The sequence below is a fragment of the Microtus ochrogaster genome, linkage group LG4, assembly GCF_000317375.1.
Source record: "Microtus ochrogaster isolate Prairie Vole_2 linkage group LG4, MicOch1.0, whole genome shotgun sequence".
Classification (NCBI taxonomy): domain Eukaryota; kingdom Metazoa; phylum Chordata; class Mammalia; order Rodentia; family Cricetidae; genus Microtus; species Microtus ochrogaster.
In genome coordinates this window covers 64,272,271-64,284,792 of record NC_022030.1, presented here as the reverse complement: position 1 = coordinate 64,284,792, position 12,522 = coordinate 64,272,271, and the positions used below count along the sequence as shown (strand labels likewise).

At 49.2% G+C, this 12,522-nt stretch overlaps 1 protein-coding gene across 1 annotated transcript in view; it reads left to right on the top strand.

Moving 5' to 3' along the window:
- Positions 1 to 12,522, top strand: part of Inpp5d (inositol polyphosphate-5-phosphatase D) — a 111,317-nt gene that overhangs the window by 13,931 nt on the left and 84,864 nt on the right. The window contains exon 2 of the mRNA XM_005361784.3: positions 2,181 to 2,244. Within this exon, the coding sequence (XP_005361841.2) occupies positions 2,181 to 2,244 (64 nt within the window). The remainder of the gene's footprint in view (positions 1 to 2,180; positions 2,245 to 12,522) is intronic.

Genomic DNA, 12,522 nt, shown 5'->3' with positions numbered 1-12,522 from the left:
AAAATATTCAAATTACCACTACCATCAGGTCCTGGTCAAGGGCATAATGGGGTATCTATGTGGAAGAATGCTGAGACCATCAGCAAACCATCTCTCTCAGCTCACGTGTCTGGGTTACATCCCTGTTGCTATGAAGAGATACCACGTCCAAGGCAACCTATGAAAAAAAAAGAGTTTACTAGGATTCTAACAGGTCTGGAGCCTATGATCATCCTGACAGAGACCATGGCAGCAGGCAGGTAGCTGAGAACTTACATCCTGATCCTTTTAAAACCTCACTGTCCACCCCCAATGACACACCTACTCCAACAAGGCCACACCTCCTAATCCTTCCCAAACAGTTCCACCAACTGGGGCCAAGTATTCAAACACAGAAACCTATGGGGAACATTCTCACTCAAACCACCACAATGTGGAAGAACTCCGTGATATTTTATGAAGAAAGAAAACTTTAATACAGTGTAAGCAGTATAATTTTATATACATTTAAAGGTATATATAGACACATAATCGTATGTATATTTTAAAAATATTTTACAAATAAGAATAAGTCTAAGAAACTCATAGGATGGAGGAAACATATTTTTCATTTTACAACTTTCTGTGTGTGTGTCATTTTTTTTTCAATATACAGTCATTTTTGGATATGTTTGTTTGTTAGTTTCTGGTTTTGGAGACACAGTCTCATGTAATCCAGACTGACCTCCAATTCCGTGTGCAGCTGAGGATGTCTTTGAACTTCTGATCCTTTTGTTTCCATTGGCATTAGAGATGTGTGTCGTCATGCTTGGTTTGTGATGGGAATTGAACTCAGGGCTTCATAAATGCTAGGCAAGCACTACCAACTGAGCTAAACACCCAACCCTCAGTATAAAAACTGTAAACTGAGTTAACTAATAACACATGTGAAATCGTGGTACTGAGTCTGGCACATGGAAGGGGTTAAGTGACTTTTTGTAAGATATAGTTGTATGTGTTTTGCCTATGTTTGTGTGTATGTGTGTGTGTATGTGTGTATGTGTGTATGTGTGTGTAGCATGTTCATGCCGTATCAGCAGAGGCCAGAAAATGATGCTGGATCCCGTAGAATTTGAATTACAGTTAGTTTGCTGGTCTCCATGTGGGTGCTGGGAATTGAGCCCAGGTCCTCTGGAAGAGTAGCAAGTGTTCTTATCTACTGAGACTTCTCGCCAGCCTCTCTAACTCTCAGAAGCGTTGTGTTGTTGACAGAACTTAGCCCTTGGGGCAATAAGGATACCTAGTTTTCACTGTTTACATAAATCCCAAACAGAGGAAGGTGGAGGAGAGGTCATTCTAGCAGATCTCAGGAGGAGCTAGTAGTGATGGTGTTCCCCAAAACTTCTTACAGCCTTCCAGCCTTGGCCACCAGGAGACTCCCATGGCCACCATGCTATCAGATACCAGCAAGCTGGAGACTGCTCACCAATGGCCCCTTACCATAGGGTCCTTAGCTTAAACAAGCCCTTGCTTTCAGAGATTCTAGGAAGGTCAAAAGTGCCTGGTATCCTTGAGCCAAAGAAGATAGAGCTTCTAAGAAGAGAAGGAGATCTTAGGTACTGGGCCCTTCCTCTACAGAAATAGCCAGAGATTTCCAACCCTCTGCAAATCTGAGTGTCTGAAGGGGTAGGGCTCACTTAAGGAAGAAGGAAGCCATAAAGCAAGGAGTCCACAGGGAAGGAGCCAAGTAGGGAGAATGAGGTCCCAGCGGAAGGTTGGTACTGGGAGCCACACCTTGGCCAATGTGTTCCCTCTGCAGCTGTACTCCAGACCCTGTTACCACACCATCTTGCTGAGCCCCTGGGAGTTTCAGTTCTTCAAACACATCTCTTGCTCCATTCTCTTAGACAACATGGCAGCTAAGCAATTGAGGAAGCCCCTCTGGATGACGGGCGCATTTAGATCCGACCCCCATGCTATCTAGCAGTGACATAAACGGTACATCCGTGGCCACTCTTGGTGTGCTGAGGCAGCGCGGAAACAGTGCTGTATGCAGGGGTGTGAGACATTGGTTCAGCTTCGCCTCAGAACACCATCAACGCTGACCTTTGGAGACTTTGTGCAGACTCCCCATGCTCTGTCAAACAGCCTTGTTCTTCTTGGTCCGAGCAAACTTTGTTTCCCTGCACAGAGTTTCTAATATCGTCTTTGATCTATTTCAGGTTCCGGAACTGTGTTTACACTTACAGGATTCTGCCCAACGAGGATGATGAATTCACTGTTCAGGTAAGTCCCGAACCAGCTGGTGCCTGCTCTGGGAGAAAGTGAAAAAGAGGAGGAAGAGCAGGTGGCCCGAGGAGCCTCAGTGTGAGGACCTGGCAGAGCTTAGCTTTGTCCCCAAAGCACACGTTTTGGGCTGAGTAAATAACCGTGACTCTTCACAGATGACGAGTCGTAGGATGATAGTCACGCATGTCAGGGACCGTTGGCTGAGAAAAGGGACAAGATGGTGAAGGGAACCAAGACAGTGGCTGTGTCTCAATCTACTGTTTTCTTTGACTACTACCAAGGAGCAAACGTAAGGGACCCAGGAAGCAGCAGAGGGGGGTGAACTTGCAAGGGGACAAGATGAGGTGAGATGGTGCCTTTAACTTCCCATAGCCCCCTTCTGCCCAATGCTGACAGCCGTGGCATCTGAATTCACTATACAAAGGCAAAATAGACAAAGCTATAAAGAAACTCTATCTATCTATCTATCTATCTATCTATCTATCTATCTATCTATCTATCTATCTATCTATCTTTTATTTATTTATTTATTTTGTGGTTTTTCGAGACAGGGTTTCTCTGTAGTTTTGGAGCCTGTCCTGGAGCTAGCTCTTGTAGACCAGGCTCTATCTATCTATCTATCTATCTATCTATCTATCTATCTATCTATCTATCTATCTATCTATCATCTACGTGGTGTGCTCGTAGTGTTCAGAGGACAATTTTCAGGAGCTACTTCTCTCTTTCTGCTATGTGGGTTCTGGGGATTGAACTCAAACCCTAAGCCTTGGCAGCAAGAGCCTATACCCCCTGAGTCATCTCACCAGCTACAGGTGAACTTTAAAAGGAAAAAAAAAATCAAGAGCGCCAGTCAGTCCACGAAGACCACCATGGTGAAGCTGTGGTGCAAACATGAGGGCTTTGTCTGACCACAGTGTGTGGCAGCCGGGGGATGTGGAAGGCAGGGAAGTTATTTTTTGCTGAGCTTCGTTAAGAGAACACGGGAGTGTGCAGAAAGGAGGTGACAGTCTCGGGGTCCTGTGTGTCACTAAGTTCATGGGGACCACAGGAAGAGCCACCGCGGCGTGTGGCTCACATCCGAGCAGTGCAGTAAGAGTAGATGAGCATTTAGGTCCCGTGTCACCAGAGCGGCAAGGAACAAAGTTTTCAGGGTTTAGCTGAAAAGAAAGTAGAAACAGGAAGGGACGTTGGTGACTTCCAAAACTTGAAGGGCATGATTGATTACTTAGGCCGAAGAGGTAGACTCGCGCCTGCCTTGACCAAAGGCGGCGAGTGCCTTGGAAAAGCCTCTGGAAACGTGGAAGAGAGCAACCATGACTAAAGGCTAAGGGTGACTAATGAAATTAAAAAAAAAAATCACTTCGATCACTTCCAGCTGCTTGCTTCCGAGAGTCTGAGGCTGGAAGGGGACTGGCTCCATCCAGATGTGGCAGAGCTGCCTTCTAGGGGACAGATCTGCTCACACCAATCTTCCTGTGACAGGCCAGCATAGGCCACTGTGGGCTCAAGTAACTGCCCCGCAGCATGGCATGGTGGTCAGGCAGTTCATGCTTCTACCCGGCTCTCATGTGTACATTAGCACCAGGATGGATGGAGGGGCGGCTGGAAGGTCTCAGGTTGGTCTAGGGATCAGAAAGTACCTGTGCCCGCCTAGTGTTTACTGGAAATCGCCAGGACAGACTTGGGTCCACTTAAGCAAACGCTCTGTTCAAGGTTTCAGCTGATGTTCATCATCCGAATATTTTCTCACATGTGGACGCCACAGCTTCTGAGGACGTGGCTGGCCCAGGGGAGGTGGCTTAGGCAAGTGGTGGGCCTCTCTGGTCTCTGCTCTTTTATCCGAGCCTAGGTCTATGTGAACTTTGCCTGGTGGCCTGGGGTCCTTCTCAGGTGGCTTCCTGCTAGGAGTCGACTCTCTTAAGTTAAAAGTTAGTCGGTGTCTTTGATCTTTCTCCCCCTTTGTGGTTTCTTCTATTCCTTCAAAGTGACGACAGCTTTGAGTGTGACTGGAAAAGACGTGACTTTGTGGCTTCTTGTCGAGGGTTTGTGCCCACAGCTCGTAAACCCGTAACTTCATCTGTCTGGAGTCTGTGCCCACGTTGTCTTCACTCTCTTGCTTTGGTGGCTTCCTGTGACCTCATAAATGACCACAGACCTTCAGTGGCTCTTCACTGGGAGCTTCCATGGGTTTAGGGGGTCGCTCTGGCTGATTAATGCAAGGGGCCAGAAGGACACTAGAAAAGCCCAGAGCTTGGGCCCAGAGGCGCTGGGGCCCTGGCTGGGTTCTACCTCAGTGAGTCAGCTCTTCTGTGGGTTTGCCCCTCCCCTGCTGAGAGCAGTGCCCTTCTCACGGCCCAGCCCCCAACGGGAATCTGATTGGCTCAGACACCAACAGCTTTCTCTGCCTGGACCACACACAGGCTACTGAGCTCTGTGTTGCTTAGAGGTTAAGAAGCAGGTGCCTGCCCATCACTGACAGATGGGAACAGAGCATGGCCTGCTATGGCCACCTCAGCAAGGCAGTGGGCAGGCAGTTTTCAAGGAAGAGATATGGCATCGCTGGATATAATTGTTTCCAATCTTGCACTTGACCTAAGACCGTCTTGATCACCAATACCAGCTAACCAAGAGGCAGAAAGCCTAGATGGTCTAGGGAATTCCCCGTTTGTAAGGATGTCCTTTCTTATAAAAAATCAAAAACTGAAGGAAAACAAACAAAACAACAACAAAAAACAAATGCTAGTGGCAGGGCCTGTTGCTCAATTGGTAGGGAGCCTGCCTAGCATATGCAGCCCACAGCTGGATTCCCTGCTACTGCATAATGTCTGGCATAGTAGCACATACCTGTAATCTTAGCACTTTCGGGGCTAGAGCTAAGGCGATCAAAGTTCTAAGTCATCCTCGACTATATAGTGAGTTTGAGATCAGTCCAGACTACATGAGACCCTCCCTCAAACACACACACGCACACACACACACGCACTCACACACGCACACTCTCTCACACACACGCACTCACACACGCATGCACGCACACTAAAATAACCAATAGCATATGACTACCGAGGAGCAAATCAAAGCTCACACCCGGGGAAGCCAAGTCAGAGCTGTCCTTCAGGAAGCCCTGCGACTGGTCCCAGCTTATTTTAACTCTAGTTCCCCTTTTCACATTGAAACGAAAACCTACATTCTTTCCTGAGCTTAGCCACAGTTTCTGTATAACTCATTCCTACTACCTGAACCCGTTCAGTGTCAGCAGAAGCGGGAGCTAGGCTGAGACACTGCACAGTGCAACACCAAGACTGTTTCGTGGATGGGAGAGGCAGGGCAGAGGGCCCTCTGAGATGGGCCCTTCCTCACCTGCGTGGCTGCTGTTTGATCATGAGTAGCACTCGGCCATGGGTTCCGTGCGTTCAGGACTTTGCAGCCACCTGGCTTTGTTCAGCGACTGCTAGGAAACCAAACAGGAAAGTAGAATGTCACATTTTCCCTGCTGTGGTCACAGTTCTGTGAATGGAGGGAGGGAGTGGTCTGCATGGAGGCTTAGAAGCGATGCAGCCATGTCCAGATCTTGGTAAGAAGGGAGACAGCCGCCACTACTTCCTTAGTCTGCAAGATGAGAAAGGGACGGAAACACGGAAGAAAACGGGAGGGAACGAGATGGAGAGGGAGAAGGACAAAGAGCAAGAGAAGACACAAGGAGGGGGCACAGTAAAAGAGAGAAAGGGAAGGATAATGAGGGGAGGAAAAGTCTAGGAAGAGCAAGGCTTTGGATGAGATGGGAGCAGTTCCTGCAAAGGAAAAGACAAGAGGCAGCAGAGCTGATGGTGACAGGGGGAGGCTATGGGTGTGGGAAGGTGTCTATGGCGGCTGTCTACCCCAGGCTCTGTCAGTCTGCTCTCAGCAAGGATCTGCAGTAATGGCAGGGATCTGTGAAGCCGTTTAAGACAGGTTCTCAGACCCAGACAATCTTCTGCACCTAAGGTTCACGTTAACTTCCTCTGGGTACTGTGTGAGGCCAGAGACAGGGAGGATGCTCAGCCCATCTGGTCCCAGGTTCCCACACCCAAAGATGGGGTTCTTATGAATCCTGGGTCCTTCCTGAAACTACAAAGGAAGTGACTCTCCCCTCGGGGAAGTGGCACCCATCTTGGGCCTCTGACTTCAGAATGAGCTGTTTGCCCAGTGCTGCCCTTTGGAGTAGCTCTGCTCCCTGGGAAGCAAGGGAGGGTATGGGCCGGGACAAAGAGACCTAAAAGACAACTACACTGTAGCTGAGGGAGGCTGCAGGGCTCTGAGCAGCCTTTAGACAGGGTACCCCAACCAGGTCCACCATTGAATTGAATAGGGGCCTCTAGACTTCACTTGCTGCCAGACACTTATTCCTGTGAATAAGAAGAAAAATAGTCCCACTCATAACTCCATCACACGGATATCTCTGAGAACTTCCTGTCTCTGCTGAGCTGGCAGCATGTCAGGGATAAGGACTGTGGAGACGGGGGTACCGAGGCTCTTGATCCATGTTCTGAGGAAGAGGGACTCTGAGATGATCTTTCCCACAGACGCCAAGACTACTCTTTCAGACAGAAGGAAACCCCAGAGGCCAGAGCCTGCCGTGACCTGTGTAGTTCAGACGTGTGAGTCAAGTTCCTGGTCCCTGGTGGTGTCTGTCACATTGCTCTGGACAGTGTGGAATCTGGAGAAAGAACAAAACCACGCTGTAAGAGCTGACCCGTCACAAGTGTCTGGGAGGGCAAATGGTTGAGTCGTTGTTATGAAGTTCAGGAAGCTGGTGGCAGCTGTTATTGTTCTGAGTGGTCACCGAGTGAAATAAAGATTCCGTCTGAACCTCTGGGCAAAGGATGTGGCTCAAACACATACTTCCTGACGTTGCACAAGGAGGGACTCAGAACAGGTTCAGGGGCTAACATGGCCATGTGAGGACACGGGGGCCCCCTTTGTGTCATGGCAGCTATATCCTGGGGTCCTGCATTTTAATTTCTTTCTGTCTGCTGTAAACACAGACAGGTCTACTTTTCTACGCCTTTGACTTTCTCAAAACATCTTGCAGCTGGGTTCATATTTGAAAGGGAGATTCTTGGGACCAAGTTTCCTTTCGACATTCCCCAGAGGTGTTCCTTTGTAGCTTTCGAGATGCAGTGCGACTGAGTCCCAGACACCAACCCAAGTCCAAGTTCATGCTGGTTCTAGTGGTGGGAGGGATGGGTCCTGCCGTCCTCTCTCCACGTCATCTCCTCCCCCCCCCCCCCCCCCCCCGTGACTAACGTCTAGATTATTTTGAACCTGGTCGCTTTGCAAACTCAGGTCTTTCTTTGACTCAAAGGTTTTTTTTGTTTCGCTTTTTTTTTTTATTTGTTCCTGCTCATCTGTTTTATTGTCTCAGATTCCCCTGAGAAAGTCAAGTCTCTCCCTCATCTGTTAGCTGCCTGGAGCATCCGTATTCTCAGGAGCAAACAAAACACCACCCCCTTCTCCGTGTGCCTGTAGGAAAGCTAATTCATTCCCAGGTGACTGGGCAAAGATATTCATTCTATCTGCCATCTCTACCTCGAAACACTAGCCTTTTCTCCCCCATCTCTGCACATCCCCAGGCTATCTTGTTGCTTCATGGCCCAGAACCTTAGGGTCTGCTTTGTTTTTGTTGGAAACAGCATCCTTTCTTGTCCCACTTAGCACAGAGCTGACACTAGCCCTGCCTTGCAGTCGATGGGCTCAGACCAGGGAACAATACGCAATTGCAGTCAAAGAGACGTAACAGGAAGGCTCTCTGTGGGGCGTCTGATCAAAGTCCTTCTTAGAAACAGACACAAGGAAAACTGGCTCCGGACCCACCAACAAGAAGATGAGAGCTGGAGTCACTGCCGCTGTTTGGTGACCATAAGGGAAGGCAACCAGAGAGTGAGGTCAACGTGCAGATGGCAGAGCAGAAACACAAATTAACCCCAGCCCGAATGGTGCCATTGGATTCGCTGAAAAAAAAAAATATAGCAAACCTAGGAATTGGCTAGCCCCTGCGTTTCCTGTTAGTGAGAGGGTTCCTTTGGGTTTAAGTTCTTAAAGGGGTCTGTTACCTGCAGGTGAAAGGGACCTAACATATAAGGTTAGGTCCACTCTAGGCGCCAAGCTCATAAGCTTGTAAGCTCAAAACAGAAAGTGTACATTTTAAATTGAGCACCAAGTTTCACTGCACCACAAGCCCCTAAACCACGGTTGGCAGCCTCTGATACACCTCCCTTCTTTGTCCCAGTCAGCGCTATGCTGACATGATTGGCTCTGTCCCCTACCAGACATTCCTAACGATTTGTCTGTGTGCTCAGTAAACTTAAATCAGAAAAGGGAAAAAAAAATCAATCCCCATTTAGCAACCTCTGTGCCCGGGAAAGACATCTCAATTTCTGGCTCTCTGTGGGATGATTTAGTTTTCCGTCTCAGCTTGCCCTGTGAGATCAGGGGCCACTCAGAGCTGTATTGAACAGTGTGAATCTTTTCTCCCGGGAAATACCACCGCCTCCAGAAAAGCAATACTAGATCACTCGTGAACACAGCCACCTTGGGCTGGGGAGGTAGCTCACTCACTCAGTAAAGTGCTGGCCACGCAAACATGAGGACGTGTGTCCGTGGCAAAGAAGGGCACAGCTATGTGTGCCTGTAATCCCAGCAGAGGAATGGGAGGGGCAGAATAAGGTGGATCCTGGGAGCTCATTGGCCAGCTAGTCTAGCCTAATTGGTCAGCTCTTAGTTCAGTGAGACCCGGTCTCAAAAAATAAGATGGAGGGGCTGGAGAGACAAGAGCACTTCTAGAAGAGCAGAGTTTGATTCCCAGCACTCACATGATGGCTCACAGCCACTTGTAACTCCTCTGGTCTTTGTAGGCGCCAAGCTCATAAGCTTGTAAACTCAGGCATACATGAAGCAAAACACCCACACACACAAAATTTACATTTAAATTTTTTTTAAAAAAGATGGAGAATAACTGAGGAAGGCACCTAACATTTGCCTCTGGCCTCCACCCCTGCACACACATGCATAATGTGCATACCTGCACACACACGCATATTCCCCCACAAAGGCATGCACGTGAACATGCACGCGCACATGCACACAAACACACGTAAAAAGACAGACTTCTCACCCTCTACCTTCCAGGTGACTATTCAATTTGATGTCATTGTTCTGCTTATTTGGGGTTCCCAAAGCTCCTCCCAGTCCACAGTGAGCATCCAGTAGCCACTGATGGATCACGTCTGCTGGCCCCTTGAGAAGACAGAAGCAGCTGCAGGCCCCACTGAACAGCAAGACTTGTTTTGCCCTGCTGCAATTGTTCTTAAGCCTCCACGACCCTCTCTGAAGTCATCACCCACTGACACATGCCTTTCTTCCTGTGGTCAAGTTCTTTTGAACCCTGGGAAGGCTTCTCTCCCCAGTGACTCACTCTTGCCGTAACTACCTCCCAGGAGGCCTGCACTTCAGTATTGAGATACTGGCTGTGACAAGCTCGCCTCACTGTCTAGTCACTTTCTTTACTGACCCTGATGCCAGCTGCTCTTTCACCGTTCCTTCCTGCGGGTTCCCACTCCTGGGCTCCGTGGCCTCATGGCTTGAGGCTGCTGTGTGCTGCCCAGGTAGTCACTCCTGCAGCCCCCTTTTCAGAGAAGGCTCTTGGCCAGGTTTTAGGTGATGCTGTGTACTGATTCCCTTGGTGATGCCGCCCATGCTCCTGAACCTGTCTCGTTCCCAGAAGCAATGGGCCACTGTGGCAACGCTCTCCTGTGAAGATTTAAGAACTGAGAGAGACCGTCACATAAAGTACAGAACCCGGTATACCACAATGATTGGTTTTACACGATGGAACAGATAAACCCAAAGTCCAGAGGCTGGTTAGCTGCCACACCAGCACAGGGTGACCCTGGCAACCACCTAGGCTTGCTCAGATCTGGGAACACTAGACACAGAAAGGAGAGATAGCGATGAGACATGGAAGACTTGAGATCTCCAGAGTCTGGGAAAGGCGGGCACAATGTCCACAGGGGAACTGGAACCAAGGCTGAGTGGCCATGGACAGAGCCGGGGGGAGACCCTAGATCCTTTGTCTAGGAAAGACTGCCGACACCTGCTCACTGGGGCAGAACCCCTCTGCTTGGAAGAACCAGGAAGACAGAGGCAGGGATGGAGTCAAGGCTGGTTGGTCCCTGGAGTAGTCCCACTGAGGGAGGGTCAGAGTGAGCCCATTCACTTCACTAAGTGTCCATCATATCATCCCTTGTTGACATGGAATCCATTTAGTGAGCCTCCACAGGAGCCGGGCACGCAGGACACACTGTTTCAATTAATTCTGGAAAAGGGAATATTATTCTAACTTTAAATTTAGGGAAATAAGGCAGCGAGATGGCTCTCCGGGTCTGCCTGTGGCTGATCACCGCAACATCTCGTCTGGGAGCCTTTCTCCTCAGACCTCCCCATCTAGTCCCTCCCCACTGCGCTCCTTTCCACACCGCTTACCTCTATCTCAGCTGTATTTGTTTGCCAATAGTGATACAACTCAGTGGTGTGCAGTTCCACACACTCATCATCCCGTATTTTCGGAGACCATAGGTCCGAAAATGGCCTTCACTGGCTGTGCCGAGATCAAGGTATGAGCAGAACCGTGCCACTTCTGAAGGCTTCAGGAGAAAAGAAAATCCTCTTTCTTGTCTTTTTCTGTATCTTGGGTTCCGTGGAATCCCTGACTGGCGGTCCCTCCTCTGTCCTTCAAGCTAGTAATGGCGGTCATCACTGTTTCATGATGCCAGTGGCCTAGCCCTGTGATTCTTCTGATGAACTGGTGTCCTTTCCTATCTCAGATCAGACGTGGGCAACTTCAGTTCACTCTTGCTATATGACCGCTTATTCATTCACAGGTTCTGAGGTGGAGACACGGATCTCTATGGAACCAAGTGGGGAAGCCATTATTTTGCCTTACACAGCAGCTGTGTGCCTGATCTATCTACTCAACTATCTTATCTGTCTCCGTTCTGAGAACAAAAGATGTATCCAACCGAGCTGAGACCTTGTCTGCCTTGTGCTGAAGAGCTAGGAATGCCCCTGTACCCGTTAGGTATCCAATAAACATTGGCTAAATGCAGGCGCCATTAGGGACTCCATAAATACTGGCTCAATGCAGGCTCAGTGGTGCCGGCTCGCCAGCTTGTGCTGAGGAAGTGAAGACAGGAGAAGCCCTGGAACTCACTGGCCAGTCAGCCTAGCTATGAGCGAGGCCAAGCCAATGAGAAACTTTGACTCCAAAGCAGGGTGAATACTTCCTGGGATGTGTGACACCCAAGGTTGTCCTTTGGCCTCCACATGTCTGCTCACACGTGCTATATACAAACACACACACATGCACGCACACACACACACACACACACTCCCCCACAAACATGCACACACACATAAACACACATAAATAAAGATCGGCTAAATGATTCAGCACACAGAAAACCTCTAAGGAGAGGAGATGAGCCATTGTGTCCTATAGCCCTGTCTCTCATGGCATCACCAAGGTCCCCCACTCGGTACCTTCAGGGCCTCCCTGCAGCCCAGTGCACCTGCATGGGCATGGAGCATCTGGGGCCAATCACACAACTACTGAGACAGCTCTCCCGAGCTGCTCCTTGAGGCAGCTCTTCTCTGTGGCTGGCTCCCGGGCCAAGCACGCCCACCTGTCTGCCAGCTGTCACTCCTGTCTCCCAGAGTACCTTGAGAATTTTACAGAAAGTAAAGAAAGAAGCAGGGAGGAAGAGCCACTCGGGGATATCATTAAGGATAAAAATATGCCGCATCGCGGGCTCTGGCAACCTGGAAATGGAGAACCAGGAAATTGCTCGTGTTCCCAGAACTGTGGTGTCTGTATCCGAGTGGTCCCAAATGCTGTGTCTAAATTCCTAACGGGACAATTTAAAAGTTATGTAAGTGTCTATCTCTTTTCTTTTTCTCATGATGCTAAGAATTCAACCCATGCCAGGTGGTGGTGGTGTGCGCACTTGGGAGGCAGAGGCAGACGGACCTTTGTGAGTTCAAGGTCATCCTGGTCTACAGAATGAGTTCCAGGACAGTCAGGGCTACACAGAAAAAATCCTGTCTTGAAAACTAAAAAAGAGCCAGGCGGTGGTGGCGCACGCGTTTAATCCCAGCACTCAGGAGGCAGAGGCAGGCGGATCTCTGTGAGTTCGAGACCAGCCTGGTCTACAAGAGCTAGTTCCAGGACAGGCTCCAAAA